We start from the raw sequence: 26455 nt of genomic DNA, 5'->3' as shown, positions 1-26455 counted from the left end.
TTATATACTATATAATTTTTTTGTACTAGTGGGACCATATTTTCCAAACCAACGAATTTTCAGATCAAGATATTTTATATTTTTTGATACTTACGAATTTTTTTATATAAGTTTATATTATATTTCGGTTTAAGATAATAGCCTGTTGCTTTTGCATGTCTTGAAGGCACATTCTAACCACAAAGGATTAAAATGCATCCCCTAGGACGGCACTTTGAGTGTAATACCAATTTTACCTAAGGGAGTCAAAGAACGGTGCATGCTAATATAACTATCAGATATCTTAATATATCGGTGTGTTTCATAACTTTGCTATAAATATCGTAATCTTAAATCATACCGGGAGTTCAACGTTTCTATGGAAATTTTCCTATTATGGAAAGGCCTATTTTCTTGGACTACAAATAGTTCAGTCATTGGGGATAAAAAAGGAGCCTGCTTGGAAAAAAGTCCGGAAATTTTGAAACTTTGCAGGTTTATAGGTTTTGGGGTCCCTAGCTAAAATCCATAAAATGCACATTGTCAGACTTGCCGCCGCCGGCAAAGTCAACCGTTTAGGCACAAAATCCTTGGAAATTTTACAATTTTGCGTAAAATATGACAAATGTATGTATAGCCGATTTTCCGAAATCAAATGTTTATTAGGGTTCACTAAAATTAGATTTAGTTTAGTTTCTTCAATTTTGACATGAAATTGACGTATCATTAATTCGCTCATTAATTTATGAATAATTAATTTTAATTATTGAAAATGTGTACTTGTTTCCACACCACCCAAGAGGTAAAGAACATGGCGCGTTTATTTTAACGTGGTCTCCCCGGAGGCCTACTCCACTAGGTAAATTAAAAACTTTAACTTATCTGCACAAGCCCGACGGATCTGGCTCATTGATATCAAAGTCGATCGTGTCTGCTGTGCTGGGCTCATCAGGGTGATCTCTCAACTCTTCATCTTCAGCCTCCAGAGGGATATCTACAGGCAAGTCCAACTCCTCTTCATCGGATTCGTCGAGTGACACTTCAGTGACGTTGTCACATGATTTCCCATTGCAGTATGCACAAATCATTGAACATTTTAATCCTGCTTTTGTGCATCCGCAGGCTTTACCACAGTCGTTGGTTTTGCATTTACAGGATAAAAATGCCAATAGGGATTTTGGAACTGGATCTGTCAACGTTGCGACTGGAGTAATGCCTGTTTTTGTTTTCTTCCAATCCCATTCTTCGGCATTTTTGGTACAACCAGACCAATGCTGAACCTGGTGATAGGTTTGCAATGAATGCTGTCCAGCACGACAATTAATTATTCGTAAATTAATGAGCGAATTAAATATACGCCACTGTTTCATGACAAAATTGAAGAAACTAGACTAAAACTAGTTTTAGTGAACCCTAATCGACATTTGATTTCGGAAAATCGACTATACATTTACGCAACATTGTAAAATTTCCAGGGAATTTGTGCCTAAACGGTCGACTTGAGCGAAATTTTTCATAGAACCTTTTTTATACGAAATTTTTATTTCTCTTTAATTCGGCTCTCCTCAAATTTTTGCGAAAAACGCATAGTTTTCGAGATATTTACAAAATACCCATTTTGGGCGCCATTTTGACAAGATGGCGGCGCCGGCGGCAAGTTTGGAAATGCATTTTATGGATTTTAGCATGACCAACATGACAGACAGGCCAGAGACATCGATTTGTGACGTCACCGCACTAGTCCGGCTTTTGTATTCTGCCATATGGTACTGCATATAGGTTTTGCATAAATAATAGTATTTATTGATAGTTTTGCCAGATATAAATATGTAAAATATTATACAGAAAGGTATTAAAAAATAAAATTAACTTTTTATCGCGTTAAAGTAATTGAATAGCATTAAAATTTAGATCTAAAGCACGAATATTAATATGATACTACACCATAAGATGAACAAAATAAAATCTAGATAATAAAAAGCGTGTCCTATAGCGAGTATTTAGCAACTAGTAATAATATACCTGTGATAAAAAGTTTCCAAATATTAAAAAATTTGAAAACTATACGTTTATCGACAAGTTAAGAAAATGTATTGTATATGATAACGGCAGAATACATTTTAAAGTTTAATTAAAAATAATTGTAAAAATTTGAAAAACATATTTAAAAAATGTGGATATCAGATAGAATTAACTTTTAACATTAAGTAATTTGTAGTTCGATGTTCATCAAGTAACCATCTCCATAAATCGTAAATAAAAAGATAAAGATATCATTTTTTTTATATAAAATACTGAAATAAAGTACAAATTCATTTAATTTCTTTAAAATATATTGCCATTTCATAATAATGATAATACTTTTCAATATTTATTTCATCCTGAATTTCCAAATCTTGTTTTCTTTCATCGGGACGTTTTCTCTTTATGGGAACATGCACAGAGGGTCCATAAGAGGGCTGATTTGGAAAAATTGTAGGCATAGCATGTTCTGTAGGTTTTGGACGTGACCTAGTTACAGTTAATATTGTTGGGAAAGAGAATGTAGACAGATCCTGAGGACTTATTATAATTGCTGCTACAAGGCACAGGCACAGAACAATGTCGCGGAATTTTTTATTTCACAAAGTAAAAATAAAGAAACGAAAACTGTTTTATATAAAAATACACGTCACTTACGTTGGTTTAATACTATACACTAACACTAACGCTATTAATTATGTTTTTATATAAATTCCCCAACTTTTTCCTAGACCGGACACACAGCCGGCATCGCCGGTGTTACTATAATTTTTACCGAAAGTATGGTTTTTTTCGCGGTTACGATGTTATGAATCGGATCTAGATAGTTCACTATTCACTCAAAGTAAAAAAGCAAAATTGTTTTAAATCACTTGCCAGGACACCCCGGCCAGCTTCTTTGTTGGCAAAATGGCCGCGGTATCATGATTTATGCAATGTGAGTGACAAAGAAAGCCAATGCCTGGCAGATGTTGCTTTCTTTGTCGTTGTTCCTGGCACGTTTAAATTTGACTGTTGCCCGTTTCCCATACAAGTGACACCCCCGTGCTATAAACCTGAAAAGTTACAAAACTTCCGAACTTTTTTCCAAGCAGGCTCCTTTTTTGATCCCCAATGACTGAAATATTAAAACAGATGTTACTTTTTCAAACATGCCCTTCAAATCCGCCAATTAAAATTTCTTTGTTCGAACAAACCTTATGTTATTTCTAGTAATAACAGCCTAATTTTTTAATGGTTTAATTTTTAAAATTATTATCTTCAGTGTTGTCTTAGTCGTCTTAGACAAAAGTTGACATAAATGTACTAAATTTAACCTAACCTAACCGAACCAAACCAGACTACAAAGAAAAATCATTGGGTAGCTTTGATAAAAATTTACTGTGAAAAATGCAATATGAAATATAAAACAGCGAATATCTGCGAAACCGTTAAAAATTTTGAAATACTCTAAACACAAAAAAATGTTAATTTTTTAATTCTCCATCTACTGAAAAGATAATATACAGTCTGTTCCATTTAAAAAAAAAAACAAATTATTTTATATTTTAGAAAGGATGGCGTAGAATTTTGAACATCCTGTATGATTTACGATTACCCTAGTTATAGCAAAGCAAGTACAGACATCTAAGGTAAATACCTAATAAAGTTTTGATTTCAGGACTTCTTGTATTTTTAATAATTTTTTTTAAGGAAGACGGAAAAATATATATTTTTTATTTATTTATTTATTAATGAATTTTTAATTAATTAACTCTGAGACTATCGAAATATGTTTACTCATACCTTAAGATTACGTGTGAAGTTCTGTAAGGAAGCCAAAAATGCAATAATATACAGGGTGTCTCATTTAAAATAAATCATTCCGATACACTCACACTTTTTTCAGCCACCATTACTTACCATTTGCAGAGTATGTTTATATTAAGATATCTGATTTGCCTTTAGTGACGTAGATTGGGGTATAGACGTATTTCCTTGGTGCACTTTTCTATGAATTCTCCTAATCGATATATAACTTTTTAACTACTTTTAAGGAAAAGTTGATTTTTAACTTGACAATTGACAAATGCTTTTTCTTCAGTTTCAACTGGATCAATCACGGATGTCGAGACGCGTATGGTATGTACATAATGCTTTTATTTCTGTTGTGTGTTTGTTTGTTAATACTTTGTTTTATTTTTCGTCTTTGCCTGATATTTTTTCTTTGTGCTGTATTAACATTTTTTCTTCATTTTTTTTTGCATGCACTTTTAGTTTAGAGTAGCCTAACATTACATTTATTTTTATCAGCTAAAATTTATTCATTATTTTAAAATATATTCAAATTTGTTAATTTTATTTTCTAAACTCAGTTGCAAAAAATAGGCAACGGAAAAATTTTTCATCAAATTTAAAGTGTTATATTTTTGTTATTTTTAGCCCTATATTCATGATTTTTTTAGCAAGCTGTATATAATAATATCAACTTTAATTCGTAAATTCAGCTTTTTATAAACTTTAGTATCTGGCATATTAGCTTGTTTTTTTACCTTAACTTTAAAACACCCTGTGCAATAATGTCGTCTGTAAATTTTCCTAAAATATAATTTTACAGTCAGAACCATGACTTCTGGGCATTTTGTTTTTTGATTCATGTCAATACATGCTCTGGTTAATTTTTAAGAGCGAAATGAATTGATAACGATCAATTTGCAATTTTTTTAATTATCGATACTTTTTGATGTAAGTTTTTAATATGACGAGATGGTTTTGGTGACTATTATCGTAACGTCATATTACACTGCATTGGATACTCTATACTAAATTAAACGATATAATCCGAGTTTTAATAAATACATATTAATAACGATAACAGAACTAACGATGTTAAAGAAAACATCTGTAATACTCAAGTATACAAACAGAAAAACAAATTGTAAAAAATACACTAATACTTTGTATTGAAAAATAACTTCAAAAAGAAATGTGTAACGTTTTTAGTTCGTTACATGTCTTTTTTATATATAATATATGATGTCTGGCCTATCATCACCGGATTCCCTCTCGTTCAGGCCGGATAGTTTATTTGACGCGTAATTTTTACGTTTCCTAGTCGCCAACCTTGTTATCGTTCGACACAACCCTGTTACTATTCTGTGGAGGCGCGCGCTGTCAACATCGCTTCTGTCCACTCTCTCCGTGCTTAACCTCACTTTGTTTTGACACTCTGTTGTATCCCAGCTTGATTGTCCGAATTATTTAAAGAATATAAAGAATATAAATATAGAATTATAAAAAAAATATAAAAGAAAAATATTTTGCTCTCTCTCTCTAGAAAATTCCAGACCACCACAATCACTTCGGTACGACTTGAAAAAAAATATATATATTGTTACAATAAATTATTTGATTTAATTTGTAGACACGTGTAAAAAGAATAAAAAAATATGTAAGACAAAAAAACTAGAAATATATGAAAATTTAAATTAGAACAAAAGTTAATACTAAAATGCGATATTAAAAGATAAATTAAAAAACTAGATAGAAAGATAAAGGTAAATAGAAAGATAGGATAAGATACGAAAAACGATAAATGCGGCAATTCGACAGATAAAAACTAAAAGAAAAGATATGTCACTCCAGGAACCAAGATAATGCATCCGCCAAATAAGATAAGGTAAGGTAAATTTGGCAGATACGAGGTAAAGATACGTTCCCTAGAGTGACCCAAAAACAACAAAAAACAAAAATCTATCTGTCGAATGGCCTGCCAATAGACACCACCACTACAGGGTCCAGATAAAACAAGAGTTGCCTTCTGGCAAGCAAGGATTCGTTAAAGGTGACATAAGTCGTATAATATAAATATTATAAAAAATCCTTACTTACCAGAGTCCCTCCTGGTTCGTCTCTGAGAGTACTCCTGCAGTGATTGATTCTATTCATGGCCCCTGAGATTGCTAAATCGAACACCTCTGCGGGTTCCTGTTCGACAGCTTGCGTCTCAGTACATAAATAAGGAAGATAAAAATAATTAGTACCAAATAAAAGTTAAAGGTATTAGAAAAAAATTTACAAAACTACCATACACGTGCTACTAAGATAAGAAGATAAAGAAATGATGATAAAAAAAATGAACTGTGAGATAAAAAGATAAAATAGAAAAAGGAATTTAAAGTTACAAGATAATTAAATAATTAAATCAAATAATTAAATCATATTAGATAGTAAGAAATGTTTAAAAAAATAAAACTAATAAATAATTTCCAAGTCGTACCTCGTGCCGGTGTCTGGAAAAAAAAACTAGGTGTTTAAGCAAAGAAGATCGAGATGAGAGAAGTTGATTTTCGGCAAAACAAGTCCCTTTATAGAATTCTCCCATTCATTTAGACATGCGTTAAGTACCAAATGTCAATATAAAAATTTATAATTAATAGTAAAAATAATAAATACGATAAAATTTCCTACATACCTTCAAAAAAATGTGTGTAACAATTGCATCTTAATTATTTAACACTAAACAAAATATTAATAATAAACCTTCGTTTTCATTAAAAATAAACAAATTATTATCGGTAACCCATAGGCAACCAGAAAATATATAAAATATTTAAACAATTTAAACTAACAACCATCGCTAGTGATGTGTACCACTATCGAGGTTCCGCAAAAAATCGATAATATATAAAAAAATCGGATAAACGATATAAAAGGAAAAATGTAACGAAAATATTTTCGTTACAAATGATAATTGAAAAAATTGCAAATTGCTGGTGGCAAGTTCATTTCGCTCTTAAAAATTAACCAAGGCATGTATGATCCAAAAAATAAAATGCTTATTATTAGGAAAATTTACACCCGAAATTATTGCACAGGGTGTTTTAAAGTTAGGATAAAAAAAACAACCCCTTGTTTAACACTGTATAATATGACAAATACTAAAGTTTTTAAAAGAACTGAGTTTACGAATTAAAGTGATATAATTATATACAGCTTGCTAAAAAAATCATGAATGTAGAGCTAAATATAACAAAAATATAACAACCAAACCAAACCAAAAATTGTTGCGATTTTTTTTGCATCTGGGTGTAGATGGTTGTCACTATTCTGTTCTTTTTTTATTCCTACAGATAATTTTTAAATAAACAATTTGTATACAGGGTGGTCCCAATTGTATTCCGGAAACTTTGTCAGCAGATAAAAGTAAGTTCTGTTATGCAGATAAAAATTAAGTAAAAAAGTTCGTATAAATGTATGTCCTAAAATACTTAGTTTCGGAGATACAGGGTGTAGAATTCCCATTTTTATTTCGATTTTATCCAAATAATTTCTGAAGTAACGTCAATATTTGGATGAATGTATATTTTTTCACTCAGTAGCTTTATACAGGTACGGACGAAAAGTTATTACACTTTAAAATGGTTAAAACGCATGTATGTTGTACGCCCCCTACAAATAGGAGTCATATTGACATCAAAATCAAATTTCTCATGGCAAAAAACTCCCAGACACAAATTTTCATCCAAATATTGACGTTACTTCATAAATTATTTGAAAAAAATCGAAATAAAAATGAATTTTCTACACCCTGTATCTCTAAAACTAAGCATTTTAGGATATACATTTATATGAACTTTTTTACTTATTTTTATCTGCACAATATGCTGCCGAAGTTTTCGGAATACAGTTCGGACCACCCTGTATATTTATAATAAAAATCATTAAATAAAAGTTACAAACATCTGTCTAGAGTAATAAACTCACTTTTTAACTATAATAAGATAGAGTAATAAACTCACTTAGATCATGTAATAAAATAAACATGATCTAAGAAATAAATCTTCATTACATAACCTATAAAAATATTGAAAATAACTCAAATATCTAAAATAACTGACTTTTTCCTTCCTGTAGCACTCGGAACTGGGACCAGTGTCGTACGCGGTGGGCCGGTACGGAACGGGGACCAGCGTCGGGTACGGCTCACAGATGAGGCGCAGCCTGCCCAACATGGCTCATCAGATGCTCATCAGCGAGCCGGCCAAGATCTACCCCTACCACCTGTTGGTCATCACTAATTATCGCTTGCCCGCCGACGTGGACAGGCTCAACCTAGAGGTACAGTGAGATAAATCCTTAGTTCAAATATTTGTAATTTATATAGGGTGATTCACGGCGATGGCACGTTAAACGTTTATGGAAAACCGGTAATAGAATTTGAATTTTTACATAAAGGCATCTACCTTTTACATAAAGCATCACAGTGTTGCCGCATCGTTTGAAAAGCGGTAGCAAAAAAAATTGTTTGGTTTCAAATATTCGTATATTTTTCATTTTATTTATTTTATGGAAAGCGCTGTTCATTAAAATGTTGTATCCTATGTTATAGGGCTTGTTTCTCTCTACAGTTTCCTGTCTCACAAAGTACAGTTTGTGTCGGGGAAGGGATCATAGTTTCATAGTTGTCGATTTTCGAAAGAAATCAGTACGTATATTATTTCGTATATTTTTCATTTTATTGATTTTATGCAAAGCACTGTTCATTAAAATGTTGTATCCTATGTTATAGGGCTTGTTTCTCTCTACAATTTCCTGTCTCACAATGTACCGTTTGTGTCGGGGAAGGGATCATAGTTTCATAGTTGTCGATTTTCGAAAGAAATCAGTACATGTATATTATTTCGCATATTTTTCATTTTATTGATTTTATGGAAAGCACTGTGCATTAAATTGTTGTATCCTATGTTATAGGGCTTGTTTCTCTCCACAATTTCCTGTCTCACAATGTCTAAAAATTTTAAAAAGCTATAACCATAAATAAACGTCTAACGTGCCATGGCCGTGAATCACCCTGTATTTGTAAAATAAGTAGTAATTGAAACCACTAATTTTGAGGTTCTGAATGAAGCTTAAATAATAATGTTTTTTTTCCAGCGCCATCTGTCTGACCAGGAATTCGAGGCGATCTTCCAGGTACCCAGGACGGACTTCTATCGCTTGCCCCAGTGGCGTAGGAACGAGCTGAAACGTCGGGCACGACTCTTTTAAACTGTTCAGACCAATCAGACCGTACGCCTCTGCCTAGAACTCTTTAGATACCATTTTACATGTGGTTCTCTCCAAGAAAAATGCTGCTACACACGCTACCATAATGGACTTGAAAAAAGCTTTCAGATCCTTCACTGTACTCGCGCAGCTTCAACTAAGTGTAGACGCAGCCTATTATATTGACCTTGAGGAATGTCAGTTCTTAGAGCTGTTTCACATGGAACGGATTGTCCGTCCGGTTGATTTTGTCCGACGGTTATTCGTCGAACCCTTGCTTCATACTAACCAATAGAAGTAGTTTTTTTGCATAAATCAATTTAGCATCTGACTATTCCCGCCTTTACTTATAAATTTAAATTTAATCTCTGACATATTTAAACAAAAACAAGAAACGGATAGATATGATGAATATCTAAAATAACAGGTTGAAATAATGCCATTACCAATAAAAAAATAATTTATTATACGTTATTAATATTTAGAGTTTAAAATAGTGCGCGAGCAGGTGATAGCCTTCAGCGATGAAGTACGTGCGCACGAAAATCCTATCGAACGAATAGGATAGACTTATGCAAAATTGATATTCCTATTTCTTTTCTCTGGTTTCACTCTCCACTCATTGTGTAAATGCGGTATAACAATATATTATATTTAAAAAAACACACGATGGCCCGCTCCATGTGAAACAGCACTTAGTTCTGTGCTAGAACTGGAAAGGGATATGTGCACGCAGATAATATATTTTATTGTTTTCTAAAGGCGGCTTTACAATAATATTCAAAATGACGTGAAAAAAAAGGTACACACTTTAAGAATGTTTCAAAATGTCTTGCCATAAAAAAGGACGTCGAATGTGGTGAAGTATCATGTGTTTTATATTATAATACATAAAATTTCGATATTTATTTGTTAAAAAAATCTATATTATGTACCTTTACAAAGAAAGATTGAATATTATCTATGATCAAGTACAAGATCCTTTAGATATAATAATGAAATTTATACAATATACAAAAGAAAAATAATACAAAATAAAACACAGAAAACAATATGGTTATCATGAGGTTGTCAAAAAATAAATATACCTAAACAGCACTATGGTTCATGTATTTTTAAACAGATAAAATCTTGTGATTTTCTGTGATTAGTGTAGATGAGCATTGTGTTTAATGAATTATACTTGATCATAATGATAATATTCAATTGAGCGTCCGGATTGCACAACGACCTTAGCCCGTGGCCGCGGGCGGCCCAGTAGGCAAGCGAGACAGCGACGCGCCGATTTAACAAAATAAATAATTTTAAACCTGCCGTCATTTCTTTATTAATTATCGTAGAGTGTTGATTTTTGCATAGAAATACTCATGAGTCTTTAGCGCTTCCGACAAGCCTAAATAACTGGATTATTATTTATATTTTCGATTTGTTTACATTGCTCGAGCATATTATAACTTTGAGATAAAAATCTCTGTTATAAATTTTAAAACTGACAGATATGAATACTATCATTTAATTAGTTATACATTTAGTCACAACATATTCAAAATTTAGGTCTATCGGTTTATGCTAGCAGTAATAACGAGTATAAATAAAAAAATGGTCTGTACAACGCTCGCCGTTTTTAGCCCACGTTCAGCTTTGGTTTTAGTTTTAGCGCTATTTTTACAGAAAATAAATTCTGAACTTTGATCAAATGACAAGAACATTATCATTGCCGATATCTCCTGGTTATAATGTAGTTCTTTTTTCAAAATATTGCATTGTTTTAGCTTAAAAAAACTTGAATTATGCGGCTTTTTTTGCGAGAGCTACCGGAGCTACATTAATAAAGATATGGCTATGTACGTCAATCATAGCCACAATAGACTGTAATTTTACCTCGTCACGAGATTTTTTGGAAATATTGCACTTCCATTTATCCGGATTTCTACTAACTTTTGACCTTTCTTTTCGGTCGCATTTCTCTCTATTTAATAATAAATAATTTAAAAAAAGCACAAATACTACTGGTAGTAAACAAGCTGTGGCAAAAATTTTATATACTCCGTGTAAACAAAAGACTATCGCAAATACTGTCTTTCGATTGACGTACATAGCCATCTCTTTATTAACGCAGCGCCGCCGCCGGTAGCTCTCGCAAAAAAGCCGCAAGTTTTTTTTAAGCTAAAACAATGCAATATTTTGAAAAAAGAACTACATTATAACCAGGAGATATCGGCAATGATAATGTTCTTGTCATTTGATCAAAGTTCAGAATTTATTTTCTGTAAAAATAGCGCTAAAACTAAACCCAAAGCTGAACGTGTGCTAAAAACGGCGAGCGTTGTACTGACCATTTTTTTATTTATACTCGTTATTACTGTTAGCATTAACCGATAGACCTAAATTATGAATATGTTGTAACTAAATGTATAACTAATTAAATGATAGTATTCATATCTGTCAGTTTTAAAATTTATAACAGAGATTTTTATCTCAAAGTTATAATATGCTCGGGCAATGTAAACAAATCGAAAATATAAAAGATAATCCAATTATTTAGGCTTGTCGGAAGCGCTAAAGACTCATGAGTATTTCTATGCAAAAATCAACACGATACGATAATTATTAACGAAACGACGGCAGGTTTAAAATTATTTATTTTGTTAAATCGGCGCGTCGCTGTCTCGCTTGCCCATGATACAAAGAATACAAGGTATGATATTGCGCAGGTTGGTCACTACGTCACAGGTGATAAACGGCACCATTGGTCGGCAAGCTCCGCGCGCCAATTTCAAATTGTCAAACAGATGACATAATAAATGTGAAAATAATTTTTCAAATGTCAAGCTCGATGATTTGACATAACTTTTGGGGTTATATCCCAATTCTTCCCTATTTTAAGTCTTTTTTTATTAGTGGCAATTGGACAATATGAATATTTTTTTGTATGGCGTATGACGTCACAGGTGGTATGCGCAAATTTAATGAAATTGGAGCCGCTATCGATCATACCTTGTTTTCTTTGTACCATGTCGCTTGCCTACTGGGCTGCCCGCGGCCACGCGCTAAGGTCGTTGTGCAATTCGGACGCTCAATTATAAAAATATTTTTCTGCAAAACTGTTATAAAATATTGTTCCTTCATTTTTTATATATTTGTTTTCATAGATTAAAGAATTTTTGCCATAACTTATAAGTATTAAAACAGTTTTGCTGATCAATTAAACAAAAATTTGACATCGCGAGCAGCTATTTTAATGCTGCTATCTTATTTTTCCAAATAATATTTATATTGCAAAAACAGAACCATTTTTGTGAAGAGTCTTCGAAGAGCTGATAGAATAACTTCAAAATTTTAGAAATGAATATAAACTAAAACAATAAGACAGCTATATTATAAAAATAAACTATTATAAATATTTTTTTAGAGTAAGAATATTTTTAGAGGTTAAGATGAAACGGAAAAATATGGATATTAATATATGGAAATTGATTTTTTGAATACTTTGTTCATTGTAGGACAGATTAGTGTATATTATGCTTCTTTAGAGTGCTTGACATTGACTGGTCTTAATCGAGAGATATGGCAACGATGTGCGATATTGACGGAGGCGTTATTTTGACAGGTTTGACGGTTAAAGTGTCATAATAGACGTCTATGCGCTAATAACCTTATTTTATAAGTCGGTCATTCGGGACTTATTTTAAATAATACGGGGGAAATCCAGAATTACCACTTCAAGATCTTTTGTATACAGGGTTATTCACCAAATACGACACGGGGTATTGTAGCTAAACAATTAGATTTTTACAAATTGTAAGTTCTGGGTTCGTTGAAGGACTGTTAGAGCTACAATTTAAAAATATTTTTACAAGATACAGAGTGTCCCAAATAAATAATAAATATCAAAGTTGTATTTTTTAAATGGAACACCCTGTATATTATTACATTTTTAGTTTCTACGATTAGAATAAAGGTAAATTTGATTAAGATTTACCGCATTTTAATCTTACCGTTTTTGAAATATTCACGTTTTTGTCAAAATACAGTTTTTTAATAATGTTTTCTTTCTCTGGGCGCGTTTAAGTTTTTAAAACCAAATATTGTACTGAAGTTTTTCTATTTACTAAATTTTGTGTTGCAATAATAAAAATTATACTACCTTATACAGAGTGTCTAAAAATGTATTTTAAATAATTACTAGCTTTAAACGGCAATAATTTCTATAATTTAAATGGAACACCTTGTATATTTTACGAGAATCAGATGCGAAATTGAATTGTCTATCAAAATTGTATTATACTATTTTTACCTATCTCAACAAGTTTTCGTAGAAAATGCATTTTCTTATAATTTAGACCTCATTTATCAATATACCCATGGAATATTGACATTTTAGATTATTTTTAAAGATGTAACAAATTTTCAAAGAGTACAGATACGAATATTGTCGATATAATTAACAAAACGGAAAATACAGAAAGAAATAAATGTTAGGTTAAGATCGAGTTAACAGATTTTCGGACAAAAAAATCAATCTCCGTTATTTTGTGGTATTATAACCGTAAATTAGACAGACGTAAATGTCAAAATAACGTCTAACGTTTGCCATATCTTTCTAATGAATTTTTGATGAACTACTTTGAAGTCAAATGCTTAGAACATTCAATGCATTTCTATTTTGTTTGAGTATAACATTCCTGAATAACTTCCTGATTTTTCTGCTGACATTTTTCAAATTTGATGAGGGATTTTTTTTGGGATGCTGTATATTTGTGATATATTAATCTGCATTTAATAATTATTGAAGTAATTCTAGCAAAAGACAAAAACATTTGACTTTGAAATACATTTTTGAGTAATAATTGCTATTCGACATATAAGCTTATATTTTTATATATTTTATACATTTAAGTAGAAAAAAGGGATTTTTTTGGTTATTGTAAAATGTTTTTTCTTAGCCCTTGTTTGTATATTCGCTTACGACACATTTGTTGTAATCGAGAAAATATAAAAATATATATTTATTTATTTTGTTGTACCTACGTAATTTAAATTTATATATAGATGCCTTGTAAAAATTGTTTTTTTTTCTTTTTCACTTTGTAGGAATAATTCGTAAAGGTTTGATAGGAATATGTTGATATTTATTTGTAATAAAAATTTTAACAGATAAGTTTCTATAGGTACTATTTACCTTTGTAATGCTTTAGATTTTACATATTTGTTATTAAGCATGTTCGGACGAGAAAAATACAGATTTAAAACATTAATTAATGCGTTTTATTCACCTGTTTGCTGTAGATAACCATGTTCCAACTAACCATAAACTTTTATGGTTGATAACAAATCATGTACCTACTGTAAAAAACCGAAATTATTACGTTGTCATGATAAATTTCTTTTTATAAGCTTCAAATTCACTCATTGGTAAAGGTGTGGATCCGGTGGCTGACCTTGAAATCCATATTTGCTGCTTTTGATCATCGATACTACGCAAGCGCACATCGTCGATGTTGCCAAATTGCAGTTTATTTTCGAATTATTTGCAGTTGAAACTTTTTTTTTGCGTGTTAATCAATAATAATACAAATTCTATAATTTCAGATTTATCTTGATATCCAAAATTAAGGTAAGAAGGATAATGAAGATTGTGAAATAAAAGTATTATAATATATAAAATTGTAATAATAATAACATTTATTTATATGTTTACATTAGAATTAAAATTTATCATTTGCGGATTTTTTCTGAATGGTTTTAAACTTATTAGAATTATTTTATTTCTTTCAAGTTATTTAATTTCTAGTTATTTACAGGCAACAATATTTTTGATTATATGCATGTATTGATGTTTTGAAGTACTACCATGACGGGTCTTATTATAGAACAATAAACATCAATCGGAGATAGAGGTAACATTTTACCTATTATATAATGTTAATAATATAATATACTTTGATTATAATTAATGTTTGTATCATAATTTCTTAAAAATATCAAGCATAGATATCAAGTTAGTGGATTTTATCGAAGAGTGTGTTGATAAGACTAAAATAAGCTTTATGTTTTATCTTTTTCTCTTTAGAAGGGAGATGGTTTGTATCGTAAAATACATTACAGTATTTAATATCGTGTACTTTGTTATTCATTTCTTAATTTACTGTAATTTCTTGTTTCCTATAATGCCAAATCTTGACAATATGGTGAAGGTTGAGTTTTGATCTTATTAGTTTTATAAGAATAATAATAATAATAGAAATACAAGACTAAATTAAGACTTAGTTTGTGATTTATATTAAGATCTTTCTTATAATATTTGTTATGTCTTCATCTTAATACTATATTATGCTTGGTCTGGAAAATAAATGTTAAAATATCTTAATTTTGCATAATATCCTATTCATCCTTCCATTAGGAAAATATGGTTTATAAATCATATACGCTAAGAAAATCACATAAATTAGGTGTAAGAATAGAGAAATCTTAATGTAGCAGAAAAATTAATGCAATATGTCTATAAGCAGAATTAAACAAGGTAACTGTTAATGTTGCTGAAGCCGATTCTAGAATTTTAATTACGGAGGCTAAAAGGCCTTTTAAGGCCTCCGTAGTTTTGATGGAATGTTAAAAAAAATCTATTATGAACATGACATGGAACTACAGCATTTAAAAATTAAAAAAAAAGAAAAAATTTGGACACATCCCTTTTAATTTCCCGAATTTTTAATAAAGCACTTTTTAAACGTAGCATAATAATCTAGATAGGAATCTAGAGTTTTATTTCTATATAATTTTATTGACTGAAAATACATAATAAGCGTTCACGTGTTGTGCGAAATATTAAAATAATATACCACGTACTATGATTGAAAAAAAAAATAGCGTCAGCAGTGACTATGAAATGAAGATCGTTGTCATTTTATGGAAATGTCCTCAATCGTCATTTCCCAGACAACTGGACGCCGTTTTTTCGATCATACGGTATATATTGACAAAAAAACACTGAAAAGTACATATTTGTTTTCTACCGAAAATAATTCCAAAATAACTCACAATCTGGCAACATCGAAGATGTGCGCATGCGTAGTGTCTGTGACTATATGCAGCAAAAACTCGTTTCAAGGTCAGCCACCGGATCCACACCATTACCACTCATTAAATATGCCATACGGCGTCATAGATGGCTTGGAAGTGAAGATCGTTGTTATTTTTATGTAAATTTTTACAATACTAGAGTTACGAAAAACTCTAGTATTGAAACTCGTTGGATTCAAATTTTATAATTGCATATTATAAAGGTATTAAATAGTTTACATAAATAGATTTCTTCTTACCAAATTTTAGTTTTACTCGTGAATGTTCATTCATGAATCATATCGAATTTATTTGTCAAATTTTAATATATTAATTTTCTTGATCTAATCAATGGATGTTAAAACTCTAGTCTAGGAACTCGTTGGACTCCAAGCTCGTGTTTCTGGCGCATCATAGGTCACGTGACAAGTCATGCTGAAAAGAAGAAATGTGGTTGGATGCCGCGATGTCACATTGTGCAATTTTTTACGAAAAAAATCCATATTTAATTAAAAATCTCAATCATATCTATATGCTTTGCTTGTTTTCTGGTAACTTTTATTCAAAATCATTTCAAAACTATAATTCAATTAATTAAATAACACGATAGTATTTTTTGACGAAATTTTTGAATAAAAATTTAGTAATTTATGATAAAATTTAGGAAAAAATCTGGCAACCGCGTCAGCTTCCAAGTGTCAAATTTGTGGGGGGAATGGAAGAATCCGCCAGTTTCTTTTTTGCAAACGTTGTGCGTGTTGGTGGAAGCAGAGCCGTTAATAGGGCAAAATTTTTCGTGGAACTTGTGGAAAAGAAACTCGGATTTTGCAAGGAAGCACTGACAACGACCGCCGGACTGAGGAAAGAGAGGCTTTTGCTCGGACAAGTCCCGCATCGCGACCAGAACACGACCAAACTTACGATTAATTCTGAAAATGAACGCTGATGATTATGAAACTCTTCCCACTGACAATGTTGGAACGCATATGATTGCGGGTGCCATTGCCGGAATTATGGAACATTGCGTAATGTACCCCCTTGATTCCGTCAAAGTAAGTGTCTTCGGATGCTCAAATTTACCAAACACCGCTAAAAAGTCCTCTTCAATATGCTAACTTTTCCATTTCGAATCGGGCCATATTTTGAGGTTAGGAATCGAAGACGGATTTCAAACCTATATTATTTGGATATTTTTCGTTGATTTTTGATGTTTTTCAAGAATTTCGTCGTAAATTACACTTTGTTTTAGATATAGCATTAAAACAACAATGTCCTTTCATATTTTATGTTAGAAATTCAAGTTCAAGGCTGTTCAAATTCATTCAACTATGATTTAACATTTTTCCGTTCTTCATGCTTTGTATTAACGAAATAATTATTAAACGAATTATAATATTTATTCCTCCGGGCTTATTTCTTAATAATCCTTTTAAATTAGGCAAATAGAAAGTAATTTGAGGTTATGTAATACCCTTTTATTTATTGATTACATATAAAAAACAAACTTATTAACTAAAATTACGTATTTTTATTATAAAATTAGAATATTATGAAGACTAATTTGTTGTTCTTCTCTAGACGAGAATGCAATCGTTAGCGGCAACTGGTTCTGATGGGATAGGACAAACTTTTGTCAAAATGGTCAGGCAAGAGGGCATTTTGAGACCTATAAGGGGCATGGGGGCCATGGTACTAGGCGCGGGACCTTCACACGCCATATATTTTAGCTCGTACGAATTTTTAAAGGAATCCTTCAAAGAGATGGTGCCTAGCTCCAGATATCACACTTTGTGTTATGGTACGTACGTAAAGTTTTTTAATAACAATGTTTATGTTTTAATGAGCCAATAGAAAGTGATAGGGAGGTATTATTAACCTTTATAAAGTTTTTTTTTGTGAAGGTGATGGAGTTAATATTGAGCTAACAACATGACGAAAATAATTTACTCTATTTATTTGATATAATGTTGTTTAATTCCTCGGTATCATAGAGATAAAATTATAGACTGTGGAAAATTGTCCTCCCAAGGCCATAACATCGTTTGACTGCAGTAATAATGTTAAATTAATGTATAAAGCATACCGGTAGTTGTTTTTGAATGGAGTTTTATGTGCCTAGTATACCAAATTAATGAGCATTTTTTATTAGTTTTACATGATTCATTGTACAAGTTTTATGGCTGGTAATGATAACATAATTAAGATTTTAGATTTATAACAAGGTGCAGAGTTTAAAGGTTTATGGTAATATACCATGTAAAGGTGCAATACTTTTATGCAATTTTATTTTAATGGTTTGAGTTAATGGGTGAAAAACTCGTTTAAAAATATTTTTAGAGAAACTTTCTTATTGACTTTAAGACAAGGGATTATTAATATTCTTTTGCATTGTTACATATGCTAATAATAATACAAAAGATTATAATTTTAAGACTTTAGGCAAATACAATTTGAATGGCTAGATATTTTGTATGAAATAAGGCACGTCCTGATAAGAGCTTGTATTTGTAAAGATCATTATTCAATTATTTGTTGTTTATTTTTAAGATTTAGGGACTTCATTATTGTATTAATCCTTAAATATTAGTCATTTTACTTATGTCTTTTTAATGTTTAAAACTAATTTTAAACAACAAAATTTGTGGGTAACTTTGTGTAAAAACTACAAGTTTAAATTTATATCATATTTCAATTTTAAGTGCTCTGATTGTTTGAAATTTTTAATAAATTAATTTGACAGCTGTATTGCTATGTTGCATTGAATAAAATGGCTGACTTAAAATCCGGTTTATTAGTGATATTCTATATTTTTTAATGTTTTAAATGTAAAGTAGGATAGACACAATGATTCTCTGGTTTTGTTTTAGGTAGAGTCAATTAAATATTATTAGGTCAAGCCTCTTTCTAAGAATCAGAGTAATTTTGCTGCAATTCAAGTCCTGACACAATGTTTTTCCAGATTTATACGATTTTACGCCAAATATACAGGGTGTCCCAGACATAAGTGCAGATATTTTAAGGGGTGGTAGATCTGGCCAAAAGAAACATATTTTCTCTTTACCATTTTTAAAATAATTCTAAAATAACCGAGTTATTTAACTTTGAAAGTTCAAAAAAAAATCGCAACATTTTGAGAGCCGCCGTGAGAAATCTGCAATTTCCCGGATCTCGCCCGCTGTTGCCACATCGACTAGAAAGGCTTAAAACAGCTTGCAAAATTCCACACCACCCAAGAGGTTCTGCAGAGGTGCGTTACTGTTTTTTAAGTGGGTTTTTGCCAGTAGCCCTACTTCCTAAATTCTACAAAATAAATTAAAGAAAAAATTCCATCATTTTTACTTATTATAAAAATAGATTACAACCTTCTTTTACGGCGAACTGGCAGAAGCCCCATAAAAAATAAAGAAAGAGTACAGGCCAAGTAAAATGACGTCTAGGGTTTGACCTCGCTAAAATTATTATCGATCGTCATTCTCCGCCGTCTTTGACGTCGTTTTTTTTCGATCGTATTATTTGTTTTATGAAAAGGAATATTTTCTTCCAATGCTAGTTTGGACCAAAAAAAAAATACTCATCATCTTTAACTTGCACATTATTATATAAAATGATTTGGCGTATCTCTAGTATTTTAATTAGCAATGTTATCAATGTGTGTCATTTTTCCTCATGTACTCTGATAAACCATTAATGTTTTAAGTAAATACACTCAAAAAATCAGATTTTTACTTCACATAACGCTGATAACAAGCCATCTAGCATGAGTTATTGAAAAATATTGTTTGTTATTTATGCATTTTATTGATAAAGCCTTTATCAGAGGAAAGTAGATAACATGGTATTGGTCAGTTAGATTGTTTATTAATCAAACGCGTGGTTAATGAAATCATAATAACAATTATCTTATTTTAATTAAAAAATAGAATTTTTTATGAACTTTTTTTACATTTATTACTAAATTCACGAGTCTTTGAGTCAATCAGTGAAGGATTCAGGCAAACAAATTCAGGTGGACACATTTTTTAGGAATAATGCTTAGGGTGTCCGTTATTTACCAAGTTGATCATTTCTTTCACGGCGCCCTCTAAATTTTTAGTTTATTATACAAAAAAATGACAGAAAAATGACCATTGTAAACCCTTAATAAATATTCACAATAAACTTTGCCCCAAAGACGATTTATTTCCCATTTAAATTACATAGGAAGTTTGGCAAATATTTTTTTTTCTCGATCTTTTTTTCGATAAACCGACTCCTTCAAAAGTTATTCACGGTTAAAATTAACCACTCGGTAAATTCCTAAATTCTTCAACTTTTTTGACAAAATTATGATTATTTTTGAAAAATTTAATCTATTATTTGAAAAAAAAAACAACTTTCATGATATCATGATAAAAAATTTTGAATCATGAAAAAAATTGAATCCATGACAAGTAGTTAATTCTAATACTTTATAGTATCAGGCAGAAAATGGTTGAAGTTTTAAAAGTGAATAATGACAAAGATTTGATATTTGTAAAAGCTTCATTTTTAATCAGGATGATTTTAAATGATCATCTAGACCCTTAAATGTTAGAATTAAAGAACATAAAGATTATTTAAGAAAGGGAGATTTTCACAAATCTAAGATTTGTCAGCATTCATGGGACACAGGGCACAGAATAAATTTTAATAACGCCAAAATTATGATGAAAGAAGCGATAGCCTCTAAAAGAAAAATAAAAGAGGCTTTTTTAATTCAATCTAATAAAAATAAATGTATTGCTCATGCATCTGTAGATGTGAGTAATGTATGGCAATCGCTTCTTTGATTTTAAAGAACATTACATAAATAAACGTAACATACGTGAAATTTAAAAATAATCATACAGAAAGTTTGGGCTTTTTGGTTTTACCTTATTAAGTAATTATCAGGTAGTAATTGTTAATTTTGAAGTTTAACTTAATATAATGTCATTTTAACAGAACGTCAGCGATTTCTTGTAGACGTATCTGTTTTAAAAAGTAAAGTGTTTTCGAATAGTTCAATTTAAATATTTTAAATAGTTTTTTTCTTGATTCTTTATATTTTTTTGCTTCCGACGACGGAAAGAGAAAACTTTCCGAAACGTTAAGAATTTTTTTCTTTGTTAGGCAAATTTTTATTACTGTAAACACAACTTCTGACAAGCAGCGTCCGTTTAGGTTTAACGCAGAAGTGTTTACAAAAAATATTTTATTTTGTAGATTTTTTCTTGCAGTGCAGTGGCGAAAAACCCATAAGGATTTTTTTGATTTTAAATGGTTTATAAACAAAAACATTGATTATTTCATAAATTCAAATTCGTTACAATTTTTTTTCATTATTGATAAAAGTGTTCTGCAGTTAGACAGTACGGAATGTTTAAAGGATCCTGGATATATAAGAGGCTTAAAAATTGTGAAAAATTTGAGAGTAGTTAATGATGATGAAGATGAAAAACGGAGTGCGAAATGCGGAGAGGAGAAGAAACCATAGAGCACCTGCTGCATAAAACACATACACAAGGAAAAGTGCTAGCGCCTTGCTAAATATTGGAAAGTGAAATTGACGTTTAAATTTGACACTGTTGACAAGTCTACTGCTACTAGCGCCCCCAATATCGCTTGTAGGAACTACGGACTAGATTGTCACGCATGGCGGGAAGTTTAAAACATTAAAAAAATTTAATTCTCCATTTATTTTTAATTATGACAGATAAAAACACAAAAAATACACCATTTTTTAAAAATATGTTTAATATCAATATCAAATATACAACAGAAATTAATTTCACCACAATAAATTAATAAAGTTAAAAGAATACTGTTACAAGTAGATCAAGAGACAAAATTAATTATAACAAAAAATGGCGTCAGAGATGGCTTAGAAATGAAGATATATATCATAATTTTGAAAGTAAAATTATATGAGAAATGTCATCGATCATCATTTTTAAGCCAACTGGACGATTATTTCAAACATACAAGTTGAGTTCGTTCATAGTGCTCTGAGAAATCTAGATAAACAAAGAATAATAAATTAAAAGTATTCCAGGGGAAAAGAGAGGAAAAACCTGTATCGTCTCTGACTTTTGAAGTTTTCAGGTCCATCAAAAAGATGACATTTACAACAATACTTTGCCGTAACTTTCACAAATATCAGAGAGAGTACAGGGATTTCCTCTCTTTTCCTCTGGGATGCTTTATATCTGTTGTTCTTTGTTTATCTATATTTCTCAGAGCATAATGCCGAACACGACTATATATAATTTCAATCCCTTTCTTCCGATGGCTCATCTCGTTGATATTAGGTCCTATTGGTCCTGGGATGAAAAAATATAAAATATTGATTTGATGATCTTTTTCTGTCACCTAAATCAGGAGAATGACAATAAGCATGTTAAGATGAAAAAAAATTAATCAACACTTACCTACACGTTAGTCCGAGGAGTTTTATCAAAAACCTATATTTGCCTAAATAATTTATATATTAAATTTGCAAAGCAAACTGCAGCGTGTAAACAAAAGAAATAAAATGGCGACCAAATGACGACGATGGCGACAAGTCAACGTCAACGATCCGACAAGTAGAAAAGTCGTGTTCGAATAACAAATTATGGGTCACTAAAAATGGTTTTTGTCTCCTTTCAACGCACGCTTTAGAAAGAAAAAGAGAAAACTCAATTACTGAAAGAACGTCAAGGTTTTATCTGTCACTCTTCTCAATAATTTATCGTAAGGAAGATTCCTAGAAAATCGCTTGTAGCCAAGTTTTGAACCATTGCCAGTTCTCCCAGAAGAAGTGTCATCCACCTGTGATATACTGCCGAGAAGCACTGTCCTGGCTGCGTTAAGGCGGGGTTACTCTGTGTTGGGTGCCAGGCCACAGCAATGTGGTGGACAACCAAGAAGCAGACAGACTCGCCAAAGAGGGGGCCGGGGAGAGGCCGTGGCAGATGGCCCACCACTTGTGGCGATCAACGCACTGAAGGAAGCTATAAGAACTACCACCACCGTACATAAAACTCATAGCAGAGTCACTTGTCTATCGGCCCAAATACGCCCGAGGCGATTAGTCACCCGTTGCCCTTTGCATCTCACCCCCGCTGCAGACTATCCAGCATTATTTTTCGGTGTCAGTCGAACCGAGTGGACCTAAAAAACGAACGGCGCTTTACCGACGATTTTATATACGGTGGCTTAGAAAAAATTCTTCTCGCGTTCGGTGGTGTTATTAACTGGTGTTATTATTAACTTTTTTTTTGTTCGGATTATTGTCAATTTGATTTTATCATGGCAAATATATATATGTATATAGATTATAGATAGAATCATGTCTAAATAGATACATTTTTTGAAATTACGTTGGTCGTGTTTTTGTAAGGCCACACACATAAAAATAAGTCATTTGTTGTTTTATTTTGCTTCCTATAGATACACATGACTGCTATTTTTATTTAGTTTATGTTTTTTTTGTAATTATTTTTAAAAAAAGTTTATGTTATAAGTAACAACTGTAAGTAACAACTGGCAGCAGTAAAAACAATATATCGGCAATGAAACGTGTTGACCTGCTAACTCCATTTCTTACGTTAATTAAATAATCAGGTTAATACATAATTTTTACATTTTTAACGAAATGTTGAGTTTTATCTCTGTTTTCCAACAAATATTATTGTTATTACTTTATCATATTAAGGCACGAATATACTTGCTACATGTGTACATATTTTTTGTACCGTTTTCTTGCTCTCCTGTAAAATTAGAATTAATGGAGTTTTAGCTGTTTAACACATTTCACCGACGATATGCAATTAATTAACAATACATTTTGTGAACTTATGTAATTCGTATTTTATTAAAGCATTCCTAATAGCATATATTATACATATATTATAATCTGGTGTATCCCTGTGCTTTCCTCTCTGAAGATTCCTATAGCGCAACACTCGTAAAAACTCTCGAATGCCTTACTCGCGCTCCGGCCTCGTAATTTGAAACACCAGATGTGAACCAGACTTGACGCCTTCCGATGTCGGCTACGCTTAGATGTGAGAATAACAAAGGGCCAAAACACTGTGAAACTACTATGAGTTTTATGTACGATGCTGCCACCAAGGCCAAGCAGCAAGAGACGTGGCAACACCGTGAGGACTGCGCTACAGCTCGAAGACTGTGGCCAGTGGTAGATAGCAAAAAGATAAAACAACTACTAGAGCACAAAAAGAACCTAGTATGCATAATTGTAGGTGTCATCACTGGAAACTGCTCCACGGGGTACACCTCGTGAGATGGAAGATTTCCCACGACGACTACTGCAGAGAATGCGGAGAGGAGAAGAAACCATAGGGCACCTGCTGTGCCACTGTCCGGCACTGGAATACCGACGCTTTAAAATTTTAGGGCAAGGTTTTTGGAGGGACTAGAGGAATCAGCAGAAACCAACATCAGCGACATCGGGAACTTTGCAAAGAACTGGAAGTGCTTTAACGCAAAAAAAGAATGAGAGGAAGGTTTGGTACTACAGTACAGAGGTATCGCAATGGACCCAAGGCCTCCGAGTGAGGGAGGGATCAAACATAATCAAACCTCAGCAACCTAAACTAACCTAAATAAAAAAGCAAAAAAAGTACAGAAAAATCTAATAAATTCTTAAAACGTGAGAAAGTGAAAGTGTAATATTTCCAAGTATTATTTCTAATTTACGTTACAAAATGTTAAAAAGAAACACTGCAGCAAGTGTAACTAATCTTGAAATGTAAATCACATGAAAAAGTTCAAAAAGCACCAAAAGAATAAATCTAATAAATCTATTTAATTTGACTGGATTTTTATGTTAATTTTCGAACATCAATTTCGGTCTGGTTCTAAGGTTTCATTGATGAAGACCGAAAAATCATTATTTACTAATTTGGGCTAAATAAAACCTGTAAACGGTGACCTTGACCTTGAGCTTAAAAACAAAACATCAGATGTACTAATAATGCTTTGTGTTTGAAATAACAATTAAGTACTACAGCATATTGGTGAATATTTCCGAACAGAAAATATACTTTGAAGTTAAATTTAGTTATTTTTGTCTTTCTGAATACATTCCAAATGGCATATTTTTGCTTTAAACCCCTATGTGTTATGCGCAATATTGCGTAATATTTCGATAGTATGATTTAAAAGAATATTTAAGTGAGGCGTATTAAAAATAAACTGCATTTTATATAAGTTACAGGATGCTTTAGTATTGTATTAAATAAATTTAAATTAAATAAATACTTAATATGTACAGGGTGAGTCAAAATCGACGCTTTTAAATGGAAACACCCTTTTCTATAGGAGATAGATAAAAACTAATATCGGTGTCTGGAGCTCAATTTTTGTCAAAAACATGATGGTGAAAACCGCATATCGATATCTGTTACCGTTTCGGAGTTACGGGGTGTTTTTCAAAAATATGCATTTTTAACAAATCGCTGTAACCTATGGCTGTAACTTTTTTGTTATGGAAAATTTTGTATTTTTATGAAAACATTTCCAAAGCACCTTTTTACGCAGAATTTAATGGTTCAAGTATAATTTTTTTTAAATTAATAATTTAAGAATTATCAACAGAAAATTTTATTTTTTATATGGGACACCCTGTATATCTTTAATTTATTGAAAAGAATTTAAAATTACCTTTCCAAAAATATAACACACTGGATATTTTGCTCGATTCCTCTTCGAGATATAGAGTATATAAAAATTCGCCCGGCTTTTAACGGCACCGTCTGTAATGCAAAAAAATTCTAGCTGTGAACATCAATTAAAACGAAAATAATATTTGCTATGAGAGATGCAGAATTTTATAACAATTTAAAATATATTTAACCAACATCAACACATTTAAACTATATCTAATAACAATAAAAATAAATAGCAAACCAAGACATGAGATTTTGCTACAGGCGTTCGACATATCGACCGTCTTCTGTTATGGACAGACGGGGTAGTTTTTGAACATTTCTCGCGGAATTCATTAACTCAATAGGGGTGAAAGATACCCTCTCATAACTGCTAAGTATTTCTAATTCTTGTCTAGATTATACGGAAGAATAAGGAACATTTATTCTTCCGCAAATATATCCATAGGATTAGATCCGTGGGCACAAAGTCAGGCGGCCTCGACGGCCAACGGCTGGGATCTTGGTTAGCTATTCAATTATTCTTGAAATTGGCTGCAAAAATTTGCTGATAACTTTAGCCTTCAGAGGCGGTGCGTCGTCTTGCTGGAAAAATATGTTTTCCAGTTCCATTAAGGGCATATCATCAATAAGGGGTCCAAAGCCTACTAGTTAAAAGTGGCAAACTTTTAAAAATTCTGTATTTCGAAGGG

General features: G+C 31.5%; 2 protein-coding genes across 10 annotated transcripts in view; both read left to right on the top strand.

Moving 5' to 3' along the window:
* Positions 1-10046, top strand: part of LOC115877719 (actin-binding LIM protein 3) — a 77069-nt gene extending 67023 nt beyond the window's left edge. For 7 of the 9 annotated variants that reach the window (XM_030894005.1, XM_030893999.1, XM_030894004.1 and 4 more), the window contains 3 exons: positions 4085-4122; positions 7897-8100; positions 8917-10046. In XM_030894005.1, the coding sequence (XP_030749865.1) occupies positions 4085-4122; positions 7897-8100; positions 8917-9030 (356 nt within the window). In that variant the 3' untranslated portion in view covers positions 9031-10046. The remainder of the gene's footprint in view (positions 1-4084; positions 4123-7896; positions 8101-8916) is intronic. The other 2 variants (XM_030894006.1, XM_030894007.1) reach the window with 1 other exon arrangement.
* A 6746-nt stretch (positions 10047-16792) lies between these two features.
* Positions 16793-26455, top strand: part of LOC115877718 (mitoferrin-1) — a 51516-nt gene continuing 41853 nt past the window's right edge. Inside the window, exons 1-2 of the mRNA XM_030893998.1 lie at positions 16793-17141; positions 17668-17887. Of these exons, the coding sequence (XP_030749858.1) occupies positions 17025-17141; positions 17668-17887 (337 nt within the window). The 5' untranslated portion in view covers positions 16793-17024. The remainder of the gene's footprint in view (positions 17142-17667; positions 17888-26455) is intronic.

The sequence above is a fragment of the Sitophilus oryzae genome, unplaced genomic scaffold (genome assembly GCF_002938485.1).
Source record: "Sitophilus oryzae breed Bouriz unplaced genomic scaffold, Soryzae_2.0 scaffold_1498_pilon_pilon, whole genome shotgun sequence".
Classification (NCBI taxonomy): domain Eukaryota; kingdom Metazoa; phylum Arthropoda; class Insecta; order Coleoptera; family Curculionidae; genus Sitophilus; species Sitophilus oryzae.
Note: the sequence above shows the minus strand (reverse complement) of the source record. Positions and strands in the feature narration are given on the sequence as shown.